Source organism: Carassius gibelio, chromosome B14 (genome assembly GCF_023724105.1).
Source record: "Carassius gibelio isolate Cgi1373 ecotype wild population from Czech Republic chromosome B14, carGib1.2-hapl.c, whole genome shotgun sequence".
Classification (NCBI taxonomy): Eukaryota; Metazoa; Chordata; class Actinopteri; order Cypriniformes; family Cyprinidae; genus Carassius; species Carassius gibelio.
In genome coordinates this window covers 26,588,465-26,610,139 of record NC_068409.1, presented here as the reverse complement: position 1 = coordinate 26,610,139, position 21,675 = coordinate 26,588,465, and the positions used below count along the sequence as shown (strand labels likewise).

General features: G+C 38.0%; 2 protein-coding genes across 5 annotated transcripts in view; both read left to right on the top strand.

Annotated features, from left to right (window-relative positions):
- Positions 1 to 142: 142 nt before the first annotated feature.
- Positions 143 to 9,949, top strand: cenpi (centromere protein I). The gene is made up of 20 exons (XM_052574313.1): positions 143 to 462; positions 722 to 859; positions 984 to 1,102; positions 1,485 to 1,592; positions 1,702 to 1,750; positions 1,855 to 1,901; positions 2,048 to 2,137; positions 2,235 to 2,366; positions 3,176 to 3,301; positions 4,263 to 4,383; positions 4,508 to 4,602; positions 4,831 to 4,948; positions 5,226 to 5,290; positions 5,546 to 5,655; positions 6,843 to 6,978; positions 7,163 to 7,287; positions 8,046 to 8,094; positions 8,585 to 8,803; positions 9,228 to 9,269; positions 9,400 to 9,949. The coding sequence occupies exons 1-20, from the start codon at positions 300 to 302 to the stop codon at positions 9,538 to 9,540; spliced, it is 2,193 nt and encodes a 730-aa protein (XP_052430273.1). The 5' UTR covers positions 143 to 299; the 3' UTR covers positions 9,541 to 9,949.
- A 793-nt stretch (positions 9,950 to 10,742) lies between these two features.
- LOC127971362 (dystrophin-related protein 2-like) overlaps positions 10,743 to 21,675 on the top strand; it is a 126,300-nt gene continuing 115,367 nt past the window's right edge. For all 4 annotated transcript variants that reach the window (XM_052574312.1, XM_052574308.1, XM_052574311.1 and 1 more), the window contains exon 1: positions 10,743 to 10,882. The gene's annotated coding sequence lies outside the window, so the exon portion shown is untranslated. The remainder of the gene's footprint in view (positions 10,883 to 21,675) is intronic.

The following is a 21,675-nucleotide window of genomic DNA, read 5'->3' as shown; positions in this document are numbered from 1 at the left end:
TTTGTTAATATTTTAAAATATACACAATTGTATATGTTTGAACAACAATAAATGCAAATTAAGAATTCAATGAAAAATAAAATTTGTAACATAACCATATATTAATGACATCTTTGTCGCAGTAAAGCTATTCCGCTTTCAGTTCATTGTGTTCATTGTGCTAGCGGCAGAACAGGAAGTGATGCAGTGCGCATGTTCAAACGGTCGCGGCAGATTTGGCGTTTGGTTTGAATGGGTTACTTCAGCGACCGAGACAAACACGCGAGGGAGAGCAAATAATACTATAATGTAGCGCAAAAATGGCCGATATATCTAACCTGGCGGGGTTAGGCTCCGATCCGTCCGGGGAAATAGACTCCTCCGTCTCCTCTGCGAGCAACAGAAGTTTGCGTTTGGCAGAAAAAGAAAAGAGAAAAGGCGAGGCGGATCCCTTCGGTCTCGCGGTGAAGTATTTGTCTCGGGGTAAGTGCAGCATAAAACATTATAGAAACGGATTACAAAAGCTATTTTAGAGTGTTATAATTTAACAGTAGGGACGTTCTTTTTTCATTAATTGTTTATTTAGTTATTTAGTTTTTGTTCCTTTAGTAACTCTTACAACGACTTCAAGTTTGTTAAGGTCTTTTGTTTATCTGTGTAAGGGTGTAGTCGTCACCAGATAGCAGATACTGTATCACTAGGTGTGATGATATCTGTTTACATGTATTGTTGAATGTTACAGTGGAAGCTGGCACAGTAGTCCGAGGGAATGATGAGCTGGAGAGGAATCTGGTGAGGGTGGAGACAGTGGCTCTCAGTAAGGGTCTTCCTCCGGAGCTCATCACAATGATGCTGGACTTGGCTTTAAGCCTCAATGCAGGTAATATAATTATTAGGGGATGCACAGGTTTCTTCAGCTGTATTTGTTTATGAGCAGGAATTCCTGAGGAGCAGTATCTTTAGTTGTTTATGGCACAGATGATTAAGTTCTGTTCATCCGACAGGAACTGCGAACTGTACCCGTGTGCTGAAGTTTCTTGTACCTGCCACAGTAGTGCCGCAGGAGGCCATCGTAAAGGGGCTGTCATGGCTGTGTGTAGGGAAAATGCCAATGAATGCACAGGTGAGGGCTGTTGATTGTGTCTGGTCATTAGTGAAATGGCTGTCATTTGCTTTTGCTTCATAGGTTTCAAAATTAGGTATCGGAAATGAAAATAAACACTAAATTCTATTTATTCTATATATGTTCATCAAAAAATTATAATGTCTCAGTCCTATGGTGGAATGACAGACTTCTCTGAGACTTTGAAAGTTATTTAGTCCCCACCCCTGCAGGCTTGATTTCATCTGACTTTTTTTTTTTTTTTTATGCATCACCTTCATCTAAAAATACAATCAACACCCATTGCATAGAACCAAGTCTTTTTTCTGTCCCCGTCGAAATCTGTCACTGCTTCTGTTTCTTTGCTATCTTTGAACACTTAGTTCATATCTTGTCTTTTAAGGTTCTCTTTGTCCGCTGGGTGCTCACTGTTTTTGACCTGATTGACCGCAAAGATGACTTGAGATCCATTTATGGCTTCATTTTCAGCTTTGTGACGGAAGAAAATCTGGTTAGTTGTGCTTTGCAAAGTGTTTTTTTTGTTTTTCTTAAATTGAGGATATTCCCAGGTTTCGGTTTTCAAATTTATTTACTAGGCTAATTGTATTTTTTCCTTCCAGTGCCCTTTTATTTGCCACTTGTTGTACCTTTTAACCATGCGGGAACATGGTGAGTTGTTGACTAAGTGGTTTCATTTTTTTTTATAAATGTTGTAAGAGTCTTACATGATGTTATTTGCTTGTTATTCTGACTTTTATTTTCCACTTTCGTAGTTCACCCATACAGAGTCAGGAAACTGTTGGATATTCAGGCCAAAATGGTAAAGACTCCATCTATTAAATATTAAAATAAATGCCTCCACATCCTTTATTATAAACATAGCTTAACTGTAGTGCTAGAGAATGTTTCTTGTAATTGGATGTTTCATTTCACAAGTACTTTGTTTTCTCCCATTTTTCCTATTAGGGTAGACAACCATTTCTCACACAACTTTTAGCACTCTACAAAGTGTTCCGACCAGACCTAGTGACGCTCTCTCTTCCATCAAGAGTGAGGGTTAGTGTATTGTAGTCATTACCGTTTTTTCCAACAGAGCTTTGTTACTCTGCCAGGTGTTTCAGACTCTTAGACCAAGCAATTTTTTGCTTTTCAGACTGGATTCAAGAATCACAACTCCACCTGGAAAGTGGCTCTTAGTGCTGTGCAGAGGAAAAACAAGGGTGCTGTTTTAGTTGACCTGAGCCTCAGCCTGGATCTGAAAGAGAAGCCATCCTCCAGAAAGCGGGTAAGATGTCATCTTTGTAATACTGTAAAGAGCATTAGAGAACGCTGACTTGTCAACTAAAGGGTGTTTTTAAAAATTTAAATTTTAACAGATTTTAAAACACTAGACTTGCCTAAAAGCTGGGCATCATATACTAAATGATGCAGGCAGAATCACATGCTACCAGACTTTCAAATTGGCCTAAACACAGTGCACCTTGTTTCCAGGAGACCAATGACCAAATTTGGATGCACTACATCCATCATGTTTTTATGTTGTTACATACGTTGTTACAGTTACATGACTTACCATTGCTAGGTGTGTCCTTTCACAATGAAATTAACAAATTCTCTCCTGTGGCCTCATCCTGACATCGTCAATAATAGTAGGCCATTTAGGTACTTTTCACCTACTGAATTAAAGTAAAATTGAAAGTGAAGTAACGTGTCGTGGCCAAGTTTGGTGACCCATTCTTGGAATTTGTGCTCTGCATTTAATCCATTCAAGTGCACACACACACACATTGTGAACAAACACCCGGAGTAGTGGGCAGCCACACTTGGGGTTGTAAGTCAGACTCGCTAACCATTAGGCCACGAATGTCCCACATGAATACTATGAATTTTAACAAACTTTTTTTCACTACAACTTATTGTGCAAGTAGACATTATGACTTATGACTTAAAAAGTTTTTGACTCCTCCAGACTGGAATTTGGGGCAGAATCCTGTCCTTGTATATTCCAGTCTTAAATAGGCAAGTTCTGATATCATATGACTGAAAATGTATCAGTTACTCTATAAACTGAATGTATTTATCTAATGTCCACAGAAACTACATCATCTAGCGATACCTCCCTTGAGCTCGGCATTCGACAGCAACTCCAACAAGAAGGCGTTCCGTCTGCAGGAGCTCCGTTCCTTCAAAGAGCTACTGGAGAACATCCACAATATAGAGGTAATGCACATTTCCTTTACTTGACTTGCAGTATAATAGGATATAGATTTTTGGGCTCTTTTTAAATGCAAAATGCCATATTGTATAATATTCATCAAATTTACAGGGATTTGCACTACTGTTGTTTGGCCACTTGGTGGAGCTAAGCCCTCACAAGACTGATCAGAGAGCATGTCATCAAGTCTTCTATCTAATTGATATTGCTGCAGAATCTGTCACAGTAGTCAAGTTTTTCAGATGTAAAATAAAATGTTCGGCTTGTTTAATGTTCATCAACACTGTCGCGTCTGTAAGTACTAAACTATATTACACTCTCAATTGGCAAGTCATAACATTTTTACAGATCGGACCCACTGACCTTATAAGCCTTATTTAATCTCTTTTATGGTTTTACTTCACAAAATGAATATTGTCATAGTGTCCCTGCACCACTTTTTAGGGTAATTTTGCAGTCTGCACTAGGAAAGGATTGAGGAAGAAGCTGGTGGAGTCAGTCATCTGGAAAAAAACAGTTCATTTGTGGCCATGGGGAAAGATCATTGATTCTTTCTCACTGTGGCAACCCCATCATTAGAATCAGTCATTTCTCAGATGAATGATACATTTGCTTGTTAATTACAGAAAGACTCAGCCATGTCCGTTGTCAATCTGTCACTTAGTTTTATTTATTTATTATTTGTTGAAGTCCCATATTGTGAGGCAGCTGTTTGTAGACTGACACAAATTACAGTGTTTGAAAAGAGTGAGAATGTAGAATGGTGGAATGTGTTTCATCTAAACTGTTGTAGTAGACTGTCAGTTTCAGTAAAGGTCTCAAAGGAGCCAGAAGTATGGCTGAATTGGTTTATTTGCCTCCAGCTCTTTTGACAGCTCTTGGTTATGATATACTGTCTCAGCGTTGTGCAGATGCATGTTGTTTAGCATATAGCACCTTCATGTTAAAATCATACCTTGTTTTTAGCTGCCTGCCCAGATGGGGTCGCTTCTGGGATCAAATCTGGCTCTGCACTACCTGGACTGTGTACAGGATGAATCTGCCTTCCTGCGCCTTAACTTTTGGCTTGGACACTCATTGCAAGAGGGTACCTTTTTCATGTTATAATACCAAACCTTTTCAAGCTTATCTAAAGCCTCTCCCTGCCTTTATAGTTCCCATTCAAATTCCAGTTCAGTAATATAATGCAGTTTATTGTATGTTTTGGGCAGAGTTTTTACTATGTCCTGTGGATGGAAGTTCTGACAACACTTCTGAAGCCTGCCGCTTCCTGAGCACCATCCTCTTTTCACAACAGTTCCTTCAGGTACAACCAAGCAACAGAAGACAAGTTTTACCCAATAGGAAATTAACCTTAGCAGCCTCAAGGTTGGATGTTTAATATTAGAAAGATGTGGCAGTTTATTCCACAAACCTCAGGACATCTATCAGTCATGTTTTCTGCCTTGCTCTCTTTCTCTTCTGCATTCCTGAATGATCTCCCCACTTGTAAAATCCCACATTGACAGGTTTTATATTTGTGCATTGCTCTCAGGAGGGATTCTCCAGCACTGAGAGTTTTCTTTATAAGTTTCTGAGTGTGTGGGACGGCTGTCTGCTCCGGCCGCAGATTCTGGATCTTCTAAGTGACATCCCCTTGATGCCAAGCTTCTGTAAGTGTCCCAATTACCTCTGCTGCAACCAGAGGAATTCAAGAATTCCCATTTCTGCTCTCGTAACTTCAAGCCACTAAATCTGCATTTGTTGATTTAGTGGCTTTTTATTTTTGTGAAATGCATGTAGTGTTCTAAAAGATGAACCGTCCTTACCTCTAATGATAATGGCATTTTTACATTGTTTATTGATCAAATAAAATATTTAGTTTTTCTTCAGCATTTTATTGGTCAGTGGAAGTAAACCTAACCAAACCTTTCGTTTCTTCATCTATAGACATGCATAAACTTCTATTTGAGCCACTGAAGCAACTTTATTTTACATCCACTGTATTTTTCAAGGTTTGTATGTTGTTTCTCTTTCTTTCTGTTTGTTTGTATCAAGCACGAGCATGACCGTGTGAGCCAGGATGTCAATGAATGCTTAAATCGTTCAGACATAAGTGAATTACTCATTCTACACAAAGCCGTGGCATCTTAACACTTCCTGGGATGTTATTTGAGTGGTGTTGTGATTAAGCTCACAGCAGTTGAAAGCCGGATTTAATTTTTTTCACTCTCATCTGAATGTGCCTTTTCACATTGTCCTTCTCACAGTGTAGTGTCATCGAGTGTCTGAATAGCATGCTGGTGAAGTGGCTGACATGGCATTCAGTCAGCGCATCGGAGGGCGGCTTGGACATCAGTCTTAACAGCAACAGCACCATGTGAGTATACCAAAAATATGAAAAAAAAAAAAAACAGTTTTTAATTAGTCATCAACACATTTTCACCACCTATTTAAAAAATAAACAACTTTTCTTTTTGCTCCGAGAAAATGGTATTAACCAATAATAATATAGCCAAAAATGCTTAAATCAGGGTTTCCGTGGGGTCAGCTGTCCACGGTAGTCCTTAAGAAATCAGCAGAATAAACAGTTTTTAAAAATAAACTTCTGACTTTAAAGGCTGAAATGTAAAATTATTCATTTTATAAAACTTTGTTTTTGAGGAAACTTGTATCTGAACTGTAAATTCTGCTTTTTACAGTGATTTTATGGTATTATAGACATTGCCCTACCCTGCTCATATGGTGTTCATTTTATGTGTTCAGGTCTTAAAATAAACGTAAATTTGAGCTTAAAAATCTTGCAGAAACCCTGTAAATACTTATTCTCATGAATTCCTGATAAAACCCCAGCACTGTTTCCAGTTTAGTAGTCTTGGAAACATGTTGCTTTCTAGTATTTAAATAACTTGCAAATGCTGTTGTCTTTAATGTGACTTGCAATTTACAGAATCCACTGAAATCCACTTTTTAATGACTGTCGAAAACTCACTGTCTTGGAAAACATTGCAGAAATAATCTGAAGAAATGGGACCACACTCCAGTGATTGTACTCTTTAAAAGTCTTGCTTGAGGTTTACCACTGCAGATTTCTTTATATTTTATATTTAAAAGAGATCAATGAAATGCTTCTGTGGTCGGGCTCCATCTGAACCTCGTTTACCCTAAAAGTGTTCTGTGGAACGGTGTGTAATGAAGTGCGGTGGATTTTTTCCCTCTCCTGTCGTGTATTGCTTCTTATTCGCTGCTGATTTGGTTATTTTTTTATTGCATTACTGAAGTGCACAGCTGAAGGAGAAATTATGATCAAGGGCAAAACCCTGTTTGACTGCGCCAGTGTGCTATGCATCAATGCAATACCCCCATTATTCCCTTTTTGCTTTGGGTCTCTGTGCTGTGCGAATTGTGTGGGTGCCAAGCATAGCACAAAGACACATCTGGTGTGTACTAGGTGTGATTTAGTTGATTTATTTTGTACATTCTGCAGGGAAAACTCATTTTTCACATGTTATTTTGTGTATGCTTTCAAAAAAGTGAGTGAAAAGATTAATGCACTCCCCTTCCTAGGACTATGACCTTGTCTGGCTTCATGGACTCTGTTATGGAGCTGGTTCGCTTTGTGGGACTGCTGGCATCTGAGGGACTCCGTCTGGAGAACTGCCATGTTCTTCTGCTCAACCAGACACTTGCTTTCTATGAGACGGTATACTCAGCTTTGATTAACTTAATTAACATGATGTTCTTGGCAAAGTGACATCAACCGAAGTTCCAGTCTGAGTTTTTCTAAGATTTATGTGCTGATTTTCGTCTAGTAGATTTAGTGCAACAAACCCTGCTGTTAATGTCTTTGTGCCAATGCAGACTTTTTTTTTTCTCGGGATGTCTAGGTGTGTGACATGTTTTTGAAGTACAGTTTGCCTCTGATCATCATGCCCCCGGCTGGGGTTTTCTACCCAGCTCTCTTTGCCACAGACTCCATCAGCGTGGATAGGCTTGGCTACATCATGTACAGGTACTGAATTTGAGCTATAATAAGCTTTATGGGTCGTTTTATCACTCTGGTAAATCCTACAGATTTTCTGCTTGAGATGTCAGCCTGGCCATGCTAGATTAAGGTTATCTTCTGGAACTTTTGGGTGAATGAGCTGGGTGAAGGGTGAATTCCTCTTCATCGCATGTGTGGTTCCCATGGCAGTGGGACACCTGTGTGCTTCTGGCTAAACTGTGGGCAACAGCCTGAACCTTCAAATGCATTACATTGCCATGGCATGATGTCTGTAAGCAATAGATTAAATGAAGTATGAAGATTCTTTCATCTGCTTCGGCACACAAACCTTGCAGTGCTTCTGTGAAGACCTTAAAGGGAAAGGATCACTTGAACATCAAAAGTCTGCTTTTTATACACTATCATGCCAATATGGAAGTGTATCCAGCTGCTTTCCATATAATGAAAGTTGATGGGGATTTATAGTTTCAAGCTCCAAAAAAAGACTTGTGAGGAACAATTGTGTTAGTAACAGACCAACATTTTTGCCCACTTGTTCGCTAAGCTTTCATTTTAAGTGCATTACTATCATTGGCTTAACCCTGCTGAGGGAAAAGTCAAATTCTCAAATAAGTAAAATAATAATTATTTAAGTCTACCAACATTAATTTCACAGCTGTAGTGTATATCTGACTTAAAATATATTTTTAATATATGGAACAAATAATTCTAGTACAATATGTTAGCTTTATTATTTAAATTCTGTTGTTATATCGTTTTCTCAGATACCGGAAGAATCTGACCTTGGCTAAGAAACAAGAGCAGCAGAGAGAGGTAATGAGGAAACTGTTATAAAATGAACACACAGCAAAGTCATGAAAAGCCAACTGTGTGTATTCAAGAGGTTTTGTGTCTGAATAATTTACTCATAATGGGTAAATTAGAAGGACCTTCAAGCTGTGCTTTTAAGAATTTACAATGAAGCTCCTGGAGGCTATTGCTGTAATCCTCAACTTACCTGCTGGGGATGAAAAGAGAAATTGAGTCTTCTTGATTGAAACCCAGTTAGACAAAGCATTGCACTGGCATTGCAGTGAATAATATGGCCAAATAATTTCATCACAGCATTACACTTTTGTCATTTAAAATATATAGGTGATTCTTGTCTCACACTCTAACCCATTAGATCCATTTAGTGGCACCAAGGTGTTATTGTACCACAACCATTCTGTGGAATTTGAATTTACACTTTGGGCTGAAAATGTGTCTTGACAGGTGTTGACTTATTCACTAGTTTCATGTGTAATATTTTCTCACATTACAGCAAACATTCCACATTAGCAGAAACACATACAAGGAGTTTAATCGGAACCTTCAAGCCATGGTGAACTCCATGTGGAACTCCTGGTGGTGCATCCCTGGTTCAGATATTGAGATCGACAAGGATCTTATCGCTCTGAGCAAAGTGGCAGAACCCTGGTGCCGTTTCGATCTCATCCACCACCCGGCGCTTTTCAGCTATGCCATCGAATTTCATCAGCGGGTGAGTGAGATATTCTCACACTAGTGACATTTAAATGCGTGAGAGTTTGTAATAGTACAGTGATGCTGGACTGTCATCTCATTTGGAGCGAAGGAAAGGAACTCCGCTGCGTAAGCTAATTAGATGATTATATTACATCAAGTGTAAAGCCTTGTGTCACTACTGGGGACAGGGCAGCCTCCGGTTTTCACTAATAACTTTAGGAATGGACAAGGAGATAAATGTGGTATTAATGTATCTTTTATAGAGGATCCATTAATACAGAATCACATTTTATTATTCATGGATGCTGTGTGAGACTGGAGTTTTCATCATCTTTAATAATACAAGTACCTTTTTTGGTCCGACTGCACCATTCAGCAGTGTACTACTGAGATTTAGAGCAAAGAGAAAACAATTAATATTTATGTGTTCTCTTCATCAGTGTTGGCCAGAGAGGAAGAACGTGGATCTTGGTTCTATAAAGGTATTAAAAAGTTATATAATTTCCTTTTTATTAAAAACTGCTTATTTCAGGTCAACATGAGAGCAAGTTTTTAATCAGTCATATTCTGTTGCAGTTTTCCACACCGTAACACTTCTTTTCATGTTTGCAGATCGGGAAGTACTGGAACTGGTATATGGAGTTTCTCTTTAATCAAGGCTTTGATGGCCTCAACAACTTTATTCGGACCAACACTGGGCATGGCTCCACGTTGAATAGTCAAGAAGAAGGGCAGCCCAATAGTCAGCCCTGATGCTGACAGGAAGTTCAGGTGTCAGTGGTGTTCATAAAACATGTATATATTTTAAAATCATCCTCCATAAGAGGGCAGAAAGTAACCGCTTGCAGAACTGTAAATATTAAATGTACATTACAAGCCATTTTGTTACTTTCCAGTCTTTTCTATAGTGTTGTGTATATTTTTATCCCTTTTTTGCTTTTTATCTTTTGTGCTTTTTGTGAGGAAAAAAAACAAACATTGTGATAAATCCCCAATATTTGAAAAAAAAAGACTGCATTTTACCGGCATCTATAAAAAAATCCCATTATTTATAACACTTTAAAACTGATGGATTAATAGTCTTGTTTTTTAATTCATGTAAATCAAATGGGCTATGTATCTTTGATCCACCTGACATTAAAATAAATCCTTTGTTCTCAGATCCAGCATGAGGTAAAGCAATGAGGTGCAGGCTTTTGCAATGTTTTGTAAATGATCAACTTGACATTTAACTGGACTTATTTGGGGGACCTACTAACTTGCAGTGATTTAGATCTATTGTGAGATATTTGTTTTAAATCTGTTTTTAGTATTTAAAAATTCATTGTTTTACTGATAAATCTATTTATAAATATGAATTTTTTAAAATGCTTATTTATTGAATTTAGCATGCGCAATTATCCATTTTAATAGGGTGTTTTGTGCAAAGACCTCAAAGTAGATTTAATGTGATTTTAATGCAAAGGATAAACATCCTGCATATCACTAAATCAAACCATATAAAGACTGCTTCTTTAAAAATCAATAAAGACCATCGTTTTTGTAAATAAACACTAAGCATCGCCCAGGTAACTTGGTTCAAGTGCATCCTAGGAAATCTCAGCATCAAGGCAGTGTGAGCAAAACTCAACGGCTTTACGTTGTACAGCCCGTCCCATAAATGTGAGCGCTTTCAACTCTGCGTGACATGTCGTCGTGTTTTATGAAGGGCTCTGGAGATGCCTCGCGACGATATGTCCCCTCTCTGGTCCGAGCTATTTTCAGCGCGAGCGCGTCACGATGCCGTCCAGCAAACTTCATCTGGAGTGAATGAAGAATACGCGCACACCTCCGGGATTACAGCTCATGCGTTATCATGAATTGAGGCAGGTGCACAACTTCAAACGATGAATTCTGCGAGAGCTAAACTGAGTGATCTACCTCGCTCGGCTGATGTCCTTATTCTTGTATGAGAGGTTATTCGTTCATCCTCGTCTGCCCGATCATCACTTCTCCACTCTCATCCCGCAGCTTTCCTCTTTTCATCTGAGCGTCCGTCTCAAATGGAAATCTGAAGTGCTCCACTTTCGCAGTTTCTCACCTTTCAAAGAAAAAGGTAGGACTTTATTTGCTGTACCTGACAAGTGTGCCGTGACGATGGTTAGAAACGGTACATTCACGCGAAGCCTCTATCAGTTTAGAGACGCGAGATAAATCAAGCTTGTGATGTCCGTTATTATTAATGCAAACTCCTCGATTGGTGGTTTTTAGAAGGGCCTGATGTGGACTGCCTTTCTTGTCAAACCGGTTGACACGTGAAGCCAGTGAAGCAGATCTAGTGGTTTATCATCTTGTCCGATGCTCTATTAAGAAAAATATGACGGAAGTGTCGCTTAAATTACGACAGTCATCAGCCGGTGACTTTATGAGCTGAATTAAGCGTGTCTGTGTAACCTGTAGGAACGGTAATCGTAAATAATTAAGGGTTCTAGTTCAGATTCTTATCGATTCCTCTTTCATTAACGTTGGCAGTTCTTTTAGTACTTTTGAGGAAGAGATATTTATAGGGCAAATAAATGCAATTCCTATTAGGCTACATTGTCCTCATCCGTCTTTTGGCGTATAAGATGATTTCGGGTTCCGAACAGGTCTAACGTTAACTTAGAAGGAAATACACAATTCTTGCAAAGTGTTTTTTTAAGGGAATGATTGGAAGGGACTGTAAATGGAATCATTAGTTTTTTTTTTTTTTTTTTTAAATAAAATATCGAATATAACCGTAACAAATTTAGTGTAGTTTTATGAAATCTAACGACTTTAATGTACAATATGATCTCTGGTAACGTTAGGCTATTAAGAAAATAGTGTCGTACTAGGCCAATTTTAATTAAGCTATGCTTAGTCTTTTTTTATAGGTAGGTTTACACGGCATATGATTATATCAAATGATTCGTTCGTTTGTAATTCAGACAACACCTTGGTGGCACTGTATGATTTTGATTCCAGTAAAAAGAACCGATTCATATGAATCATTCCTCTGAATTCGTTCTAAATAAGAACGGTTCACAAACTTTTGATATTTTTTGTTGTTGTTCACACCCCCTGGAAATGTTTCTTGCTGCATTTCTTTGTTTTTACTGTGCAATTAGTAGAATGCAGTCAGTCCTCTCTTCTTTCCAGGCAGACAGTGCTTCACATTTTAAAAATGAAATGAGTGTGGGTTTTGGCATTTGTCTCCGAATCACGTTCATAAATTTTCAATGTTGTGGCACAGTAGCGTAATATGAGGTTGAAGCTTCTTTAAAAGCACTATTGTGACTCATGCTTTGATGTTTTTTGAAATGCAGACAGCCTTTGGAGCTGGTGGCAGTTCATGCTGAACAGCCACAAAAAGAGGAAAAGTAATAAGTGTCTATCCCTATCTGAGTGTTAGATAGACCGTGATCCTGCTGAAATGATCAAGAGTCATCACTCTGAGTTATCAGCTCATCCTCTTTGTTATTCACATGAGTCATTCAAAGTTTATGCCACTGTCACAGTCCTCTTCCCCTTTTCTTACCCCTGTCCTTTTTCTTTTTTTTTAGACCATGTAAGTTCACCCTTTCCCTTGCGGTCATATTCAGGGTTAAGGAACACAAGAAACCTGGAAAGGAGACGTCAAAGTCATGAATTGGGAACCATGAAATTTCAATCATTTTGTGCAACCTGAAAATACATTTACCAATCAATCAAACTTTATTCCTTCGTCACAGTCCTCTTTCTTTGTTCTTCCCCAAATCATACATGTCCATTCCCTCGCTTGCAGTCGTCAATGTGAATATGTGATGAACAGCGAGTGTTGTGAGATGACACAGTTTTGAATGCACTTTGAAATGTGATTTGACAAGAACATTTATTGGTGCAGTGCGTGCCACTACACCTCTGAATTGTAACTCATTTTCTTGGTGATTTGTTTTCCCTCTGCACATCATCAGCATGTACTTTTGGACTACATTATTTATTTGCTCAGACAGCGCCTTGTACGCAGAACTAGCAGGGGAAGTTTACCTTGTTTTTTTGTTTTGCCTCACTTAGAGGAGTGATCTAAAAATGTCAGGAGTTATGGCGACACAGATTCGGCAAGAGAGAAACTTTCTTGAGCGTGTTCAAAGTTCGGTTTGAAGGTTCTGTGTGCCATAATTCAATACGTTTTATATAAACTAGGTTTGCATTTCCTGAAGGAAATGCCAGTGCTTGTAATGCAGAAAAGAATAGCATTAAGAACAAGTTTTGGGACTACAACAAACCCCTAACTAGAATGTTTGATGAGTATCAATACAGTGCCTTGCCAAGACCATGATAAACAAATCTGTGAAGTTTCTTCTAGTCTTGCAAGTTCCTCAGGTGCGGACCATATTATGTTGGTTATATAAATTTGTAATCTTGTTTATCTCCAGTCTGGCTTTTGATGTTTTCGCCGGCAATCCCAAGGCCTCAGTTTGCCTTCGCCGTGATCGGATATATGAACCAGTAGTCAAGGGAAAAGGCAAATATGACTCTGAGCCTATAGAGTTGAAAAGAGGAGTCACGTCCTCAGTCATCGCAATCACTCTTGACTGGCAGCAGCCTCACCAGTGGCCCCATCCCCAGCTATGATGGAATAAAGCATTTTAGTGCTGTTAGAAATATCTTGGTAATGGAACGTGTCGACAGAGTTGCGCCTTTTGATGAGCGTCTTTCTGTGCTTTCCCCTGGCCTTGAGACACATTCTGCTCTCTGGTCGTGAAAAACAGGCCAATCACCCCCCTGTTCCTTTCCATCATCCACGTGCTGAGTTGAAAGGATGAGCAGACAGAAAGAGGCGCAAAGAATGAGGATAGAAAAGCAATTTGCTAACTCCATAAATCCAGCCACCTAGGGTACCTGACCCCAGAGATAGAAGCAGGAGGCCATTATTTAAACTCGGGTAACCAGTGCTCTCCTATTAACATTGAAAGGGCCGGTGTCTGCTGCTTGTCTGCAGCGGCACATTTATGCGTTTTATTTACTGCCTTGTACCGCATCATGCGTAGGGCTCCCTGAAACCAGCTCCGATTGAAACTCAGAAGCCGCCCCCTTAATATGGATTGATAAGGGGACTCTGTTTGTCTCCACCAGTTGGAACAGGATGTTAAATTAAAATAAAGGTGATGCCCAAAGCCTGTTTTCTGTTGTTTGAAATGGTTATGTGTGTGTTGGTTGGAGAACGAAATGGATGCAAAAACTAAACAAAAAAGCACATTTTGTGGGGGTGGTGTGGTGCAGTGGTAACGCTCAGGTCTAGTGACCAGAAGCATGTTGAATCGATTCATTTGTGATGCATACGAGTTATCACCGTTGTACCTCATAAGACTTTTCTGGAATTCACTTTGATTAAAAGCATCTATAAAGCATACTATAAAACTGTTTGGAGTCTGTAAGCTGTTAAGTCTTAAGCTCATCAATGCTTCAATTATTTATGAAAAAAAAAATGGTGCAACACGATCCTTCAGAAATCATTCTCATGAGTTGGTATGGTGCTTAAAAATATTTCTTTATTATAATCAGTGTTTCTGTTGCTTAATATTTTTGTTCTAATTGTGATGCATTTAGATTTTTCTTTACTACTACTAAAAGTCAAGTCAAGTCACCTTTATATAGCGTTTTAAACAAAATACATTGCATCAAAGCAACTGAACAACATTCATTAGGAAAACAGTGTGTCAATAATGCAAAAAACAGTGTGTCAATAATGCAAAACAGTAATTTCAGTTGATATTAATCATAATAGTGTAATAAAATTAAAAGTATTGCTTTTCAATTAATTACTTGCTAGTCTATAAATTACTAATAATTTATTAAGGTGGGTGGGGGGGGGTGGTTATATAGGTAATCTTGAGTACCTATAGTAGTACTGCATCCTTCATAACTGCAAAAAGTCTTTAGTTTTATTATATTCATAAAAGAAAGATAGTCTGTACCGATTTTTCCCACGACCGGCTGGAGGCGTGACGTGTGGGCGGAGCTAAAGAATCACAACGCCAGTAGGCTTTTGCGTTGAGAGCGTTTGGAAGCTGTGACATTACCGTGAGGGAAAAACCATCATCCAAAACAAACCATGGTCAGATTCAGCCGTTTATTTATGATCCAGAATCAGATCCCGAGGCTGAAACTGAACGAGAGCAGCAGCAGCAGCAACGACTCGCTCCGAGCTGGGCTTGAACCCGGGTCTGGCATGGGAGGCGGACGCACTAACAAGGAGGCAGAGATATTTGAAGCAGTTTTACTCACCGCCTGCGGTTCCAACACACGATCGTGACCCTTTTTCCTTGGGATTGCATCATCCTTAAGAAATAAACGATACGCAAATCCGTCGTCAAACTGGGCCTTGTTTGTAAAACAAGCATCTTCGAAATGCAGGGAACAAACACAAACACTTGCACAACTCCGTTGATGCTCTGTAAAAATAAACTCCATCCACTGGTCCCTTAATGCTGTTTTTTTTTGGTAATCTGTGCAGGGTTGTCTTGCCCTGGCAACCAAAAACACACTTCTTTTGTGACTTTTCGCGACACTCTCGCTCTGATCAGTGATTCGCTCTGATCAGTGAAATGTCTGTGCTCAGCCTCGCTACACGGGAGCGCGCGGCATCTAACGTCACACAGAGCCATACTCGAAAAAAACTTTCCGAAACTTGTGACAAACCGGAAGGAGTATTTTGGGAACAAAAATACTCCTTCAAACGTACAACTTAATTTTTGAAACTTTGTCAATGTTTAGCAAGGGAATCCAACTCTTTAACAGTGTAAAAAACTCAGTATGCCTGAAATAGCATTTCACCCCGCCTTTAATGATTTTCCTTAAAAATCTAATGATGAAATTTTTTCTGAGGAACCCAAATGTGGTTACTTATGGCGGATTGTCCAGGCTGCTCATTTCCACCACCAGTAAGTGAATGGTGACCACAGCTGACAAACAGGATTTTACATTTACAGTACCTTAATAATTTAGCAGATGCTTTTATCTAAAGCGACTTACAAATGAGGAGCAATCAAAGACTTGAAAATGATAGAAGCATTTAAACCAACCAGAGAGAAACAATATATAAGCGATGTGGCAGTAAAGTTTTTTTTTCTTTTAATTAAAAGTAGACCGAAAAAAATACAATAGATAGCTAGTGTTAGAGGGCCAAGTATTTTTTTTTTATAATAATAATAATAATAAAACAAGTAGTTAGAAAATAAAAAGAATAGAGAATGCCACTTTTTTTTAAGGGGTCATATGATGCAATTTTCTAATTTTCCTATCTCTTTGGAGTGTTACAAGCTCTTGGTGAATAAAGAAGATCTGTGAAGTTGCAAAGACTAAAGTCTCAAATCCAAAGAGAGATTCTTTATTAACGTTAACACTTGTCCACGCCCCCTTGAAACGGCTCGTTCTAACATGCCCCCACATATATACGTCAGTATGTGGGAAGATTTGCTTCTTGCCGCCCAGATGTTCACTTAAAGAAAGAATGCATACCTTTTATTCTCGTTGTAATATTGTTATTGCCCCTCCACCATGTCATATAGATGCTGTGTGTTTCACTGTGAAAGTGAAACTACTTTGGCCTTCCAAAAGAGGACTATATCCGTGATGGTCACTGAGGAAATACATCAGCTTTGTACTGTTGATCGCAGAGTCGGCTTTCACCATGGACGAAGTGGTGTCCAGCCCGGGTCATCTCATGTGGTTGCTGCAAGACCAAGGTACGCTTCTTCATAGAATCCGCCTGCCACACCATTCTCAAGCCGCCTGCCTCTGCTCATTCAAGTCGGCTGTGGCTCACTCAAGACTGTGGTGTGTGATGTTGTTCCATTGAGAAAGGGAAACTACTTTGTTTTTGCCTTCCAAAAGAAAATGCTACTAGAAATCATGTTTGTAATGGGTTTTATGTTTTTGTCTCATCGCTCCGGCCGGACAAGGCTTCACAATATGTTAAGAGGCATAACATTTCCGTCTCGGAAATACACATACCTGTGAAATACCTACATTTCCGTCTCTCTCATTCAGAGAGATGAGACTTGTGAAAATTGATGGTTTCAGAAGGCGGGGCATAGAGGAGAAGCAGTAATGTACAGTATGTGTAAAATGTTTTTTTTTTTTTCTTAAACCGCATAAACACATGTTTAATCTGTAAAATTTATGATAAAAAAAGAGCTGGCACCTGTGGTTGCCAGAATTCTACTGTAAAAAATGTGGAAATTACATTTTAGTCTTTACCTTAAATTTACAGTTAAATACTGTAATTTCGTTAACTGATAATGTTAATATACCAACCTATAGAAGTACTGAAAACTGTTTTGTACCTTTGTAATACACTGATAACCACCAAAAGCAAGTGATGATGAGTAAGTCACATGGTGAACCAAAGCCCATTACAAGTACCTTTTAAATAATAACATGTATAGAAGGTGCACAGTCTCATTCACACAAGCACCAAACACCATCATGGTGAGACCCCTTAAAACTGAAATATGCAATGAACATTAATTTAACAACATTATATGTAACATACAATCCTAATAAACATAACAGATAAGAAAAAAGAAAAACAAGAAAAAACATACACTCTAAAAACTGCTGGGTTAAAAACAACCCAATTTGGGTTATTTTGACAACCCAGCGCTGGGTCAAAAAGGGACGAACCCAGCGCTGGGTTGTTTTAACCCAACCAGTTGGGTTATCATATTTAACCCAGCCTGCTGGGTTGCCTTTTTTATGGTTTAAAATGACTATATTGCAGGGGTTCAAAAACCAGAGCGGGTGTTTTTTTATCACTGTATTTCAGAAGGAAAACTACTTTATTTAGAAAATGTTCGATATCATTTCGAATGTGCTTGATAAGGCAGTGTTTGTGAGCTCAGCACCGCTCTGCAGCCGTTACCGGAGAAACCTACCTCTCCCGCTCTTAGCGCCTCCTGCTGGCAGAAAATAAACTCGCAGAGTGCAGCCATGTGGGGAAACAATGCATTTCTACGTTAAAATGAACCCAAATTGAGCTAGGCATTAAACCTACAAATGTTGTTCATTTTAAATCTCACTTTTACACACAAATAATGATTATCAAAAGGAAAATATTTATTAAAAACAAGAGAAAAGTCAAAAAGTAACATGTTAGAAGAAATGCAGAAAAGGATGGCATTAACAGCTACAGAGTTCATAAACAAAGCATTGAACATTAATGAATATAACTTAAGATCAAATTGGACTTTGTTCAATTGTATATATTGTATAAAAATATATGAAAACACATACAATAAATTTACAATTAGTTGTAAATAGTTTTTTTTTCAACTATTCTGGCATGACAGTACACAAATAAATCACAACATTAACCTTGATATTATAACATTTAACAGACGCATGTGTGTGTGTGTGTGTGTGTGTGTGAAAGAATGTATGTATGAAAGGTGTATGAATGACAGAGTGTAAACTCTTCTACTAAACAACACAGAAAAAGCATTTAACTTTTTTTTTTTTTTTAACAAATTATACACTTACAGTTTGTTTCATAGTCCATGAATACAGATCATGCATCACGGTCAATTTTCATGATCTCTTTAGCATAACTGATGTAATCATGAAGAAACCCCATCAGCACAGCATCTGACATCTTCTACATCATCCAGGGCAGCGTCCTCCTTTAAAACCACCACTGCATCAGTTTAGGGGAAAGAAGATTCTCCTCTCTGACCAGGATTCATCCCAGTCACCGCCTGTTCTTCATCAGTGGCCTAAGAGAAACACATTTGAAAAAATTAAACATTTAATTAAACTCTATCCATTTTCAGGTAGAGGTGTATTCACATCCGTAAGGATAGGTAAATAATCGGTTTTAAAGTTTCAACACTTTGTGCGGTTGTTTAATGTCTCAGTCTACCACAGCGCTCCAGAATGCTATAATGGCAGCACTAAATAAAAAACACAATAAATATTGCTTTCAGAAAGCTTCTTTACTGAAACATTAAAACAGACATGACATTCACATACCTCACAATATTCATGTACATGGAGGGCTGCTCTTCAAACCGTTAGTTCACCAAATAATTAAAATGTTCATAATTTACTCTCCCCATGTTTTTCCAGACTCATACACAAACTGCTCATTTTTTGGAAAACATATGAATATATTTAATTTTCTCTTTTTGTGTCCTCCATTGCTGGTCTGGGAGACCAGTATTTTATTTTGAACATACATGTTTGCGATCATATAATTTAAGATGTATTTGTACTTGAGGGCAAGTAAATGATTTTTTGTGTGAACTTTACCTCTAAGAGCGAAGACCAAGAATAATGACTCTCCAAATCACACAACTCCAGTTTGATTTCTGCAATAAAAAACACAGACATCAATGGTCTTAATGAAATGAGCAAGTAATCACACTGTTGTTGCATCAAAATGTGAAGTAAACTGGCAGGAGACAACAGAAAAATTTATTTTCTAAAAATAACTTACATAAAATCTCTCCCATGTCTCTTGCTTTTAACATCTACAAAAACAAAAAACAAACATTATTTTACTCTTAGTAAAACACAACAACAACTGATAACATGAAATATGAAGTTTACTTGCCTTAAACGATCTTTCCCTCTCTTCAGAAGAAGCTGAGAAAACCACCTCCTCACACAAGCAGACTTGTGTGTCCTTAACTCCAGTTAGTTTGAGTTCTGCAAAGAGGGACATCAATGGTTTCAATAAAATATTAACATATACATACATACATATATATATATATATATATATATATATATATATATATATATATATATATATAAAATCATACTGTTTTGCATCAAAATGTGAAGTTAACAGGCAGGACACAACAGAAACATTAATTTTCTAAAAAAAAAAAAAAAAAGTAATAACTTAACTTACATCGGTCTCAAAAGAATGAAGTTATCTTGTCTCTGGATTTCAACATCTTAAAAAAAAAAAAAACATTATTTTAGTCTTAGTAAAAATAAAGATAACTTGATGTTATTCTGCAGTTTACTCTCCTTAAACTGTCTGGTCTAGAAGATCACCTCCTCCTCATCCTCACACAGGTCTGTGACTCCTCACACAAACAGCTTCTGTGTCTTTAACTCTCAGCGCGAGGACAATGAAGACAGGAGCTCGACAAGAAATATTACATGTAAAACATACTTTTAACAGTTAACGTTACCACTTTAACAGCCTCAAAATAATTATGCTAGTCTTTACTACACAATGCCGTTTCCTTTAGAAGACAAACATACATTCAGTTTAACCGCGAAAAAAAAGACAAATTAACATGAGCGTAACCGTGACCATAACCATCTGTTAACGCCTCAAAAAGTACAGATAATGTAAAATCTTATGTAAATATGACAAAATACATTCACAGACGTTATATTAAAAGTACATCCTCCGTTCAGTAACGTTACATGAGGCAGTTAAGATCTCCGTGTCTGAGGCGAAAACCGCGTCTGTTTTTTTTAATTTTTTTTTTATATATATATATATAAATATATATATATATATAACGTTAAGCTCCTTTGTTTCTGCCTTTCATAAAACCTTCCGCCTTTCATACAACCGAGTAAACAATAAAAGATAACTTTACATTTTGAATATTTACTTACCATAGTCTTTCACTCGCTTCTCGCTTCTATCACGCTGAGAAAATGGCGGCTGCTCGCACTGGAGACGTACGATTTTGAAGTGACGTGCGTGCTCTCCTTCACGTCCGCGTCCTCAACCCAGGCCCGCTGGGTTAAAAAAAGAGACTTATTTTCAACCCAAACTTGGGTTAAAACATCCCAAAGTCCTATCCAACGGCCTCAACCCAGCAGTTGGGTTGAAAAAACAACCCAGCGTTTTTGAGAGTGTAGTTGTAAAAAAAAAAACTTTCAGACAAAATTGGAAATGCAACACAGAGAACTCTGGGAACATCAGTTTACGTTTTTTTTTTTTTTTACTGTAAATTTTAAATTTAACAGGTTTGTACTGTAGCATTTTCAGGTTCTTACCATAAAATCACAGTAATTTTTTACAGTGTAGTGTTAGACAGTTACGCATTTTTATTTTTCTATATAATAGAAAGTAGATAAAATAGTGCTATTTTTTGAGGTAAGATTATCTGTGAATAATAACTTGAAAATCGTGCACAATTCATATGGATCACTTTTATGATGCTTTTATGGTGTTTTTTAAAGGTTGACACCTACTGCTTCCCATCTACTTTTATTGTATGGAAAAGAGCAGGTCCGACATTTTTGCTAAACTCCTTTTTTGATGTTCCACAGGATAAATATTATTGTACCGTTTTGTAGTGACTTCATGGTGTGTTATCAATCTCAAAAATTCCCTAAGGCTTTAGTACTCCTTGCAGAAAAAGATATTTTCTGATGGCCCTTGAGAACAAAGTATTGTTTTTCCTTCAAATGGAAGAGGGACCTTCATTGAACTCATAGGTCATTTAAATACAAAGTTGAATAAAGGGTGAGTTTGAGTTAGATGTGCTTGATTCCTGGTCACTCTTTCTCTTTTATCTGCCCACTTGTTTATTGAGTGAAACCCTATAGTCTCAGTATTACTGATGTGTGCTCTGAAAAGATATCAGGCATTGAGCAAAGTCTATCAGTCTGTCGCTTCTGTGGCTGAGTGAGAAACGGCAGTATTTCTTCATCCCTGTCATCTGTAGGTATGTTGATGAATGTACCTTTGCTCTCCTGTTTTGTCAGACACGCTGGCACGCAGAGGGAGATCACAACAGAATGCAATGTCACCTCTTTAAATAAATATTTATGGTTTCCCATATTTTAACAGTGACAAAGGACAGATGGAATATGAAACCGATAGTAGTAACCGTGTTTATACACAGTGAAGATGCTGACTCTGGTGTT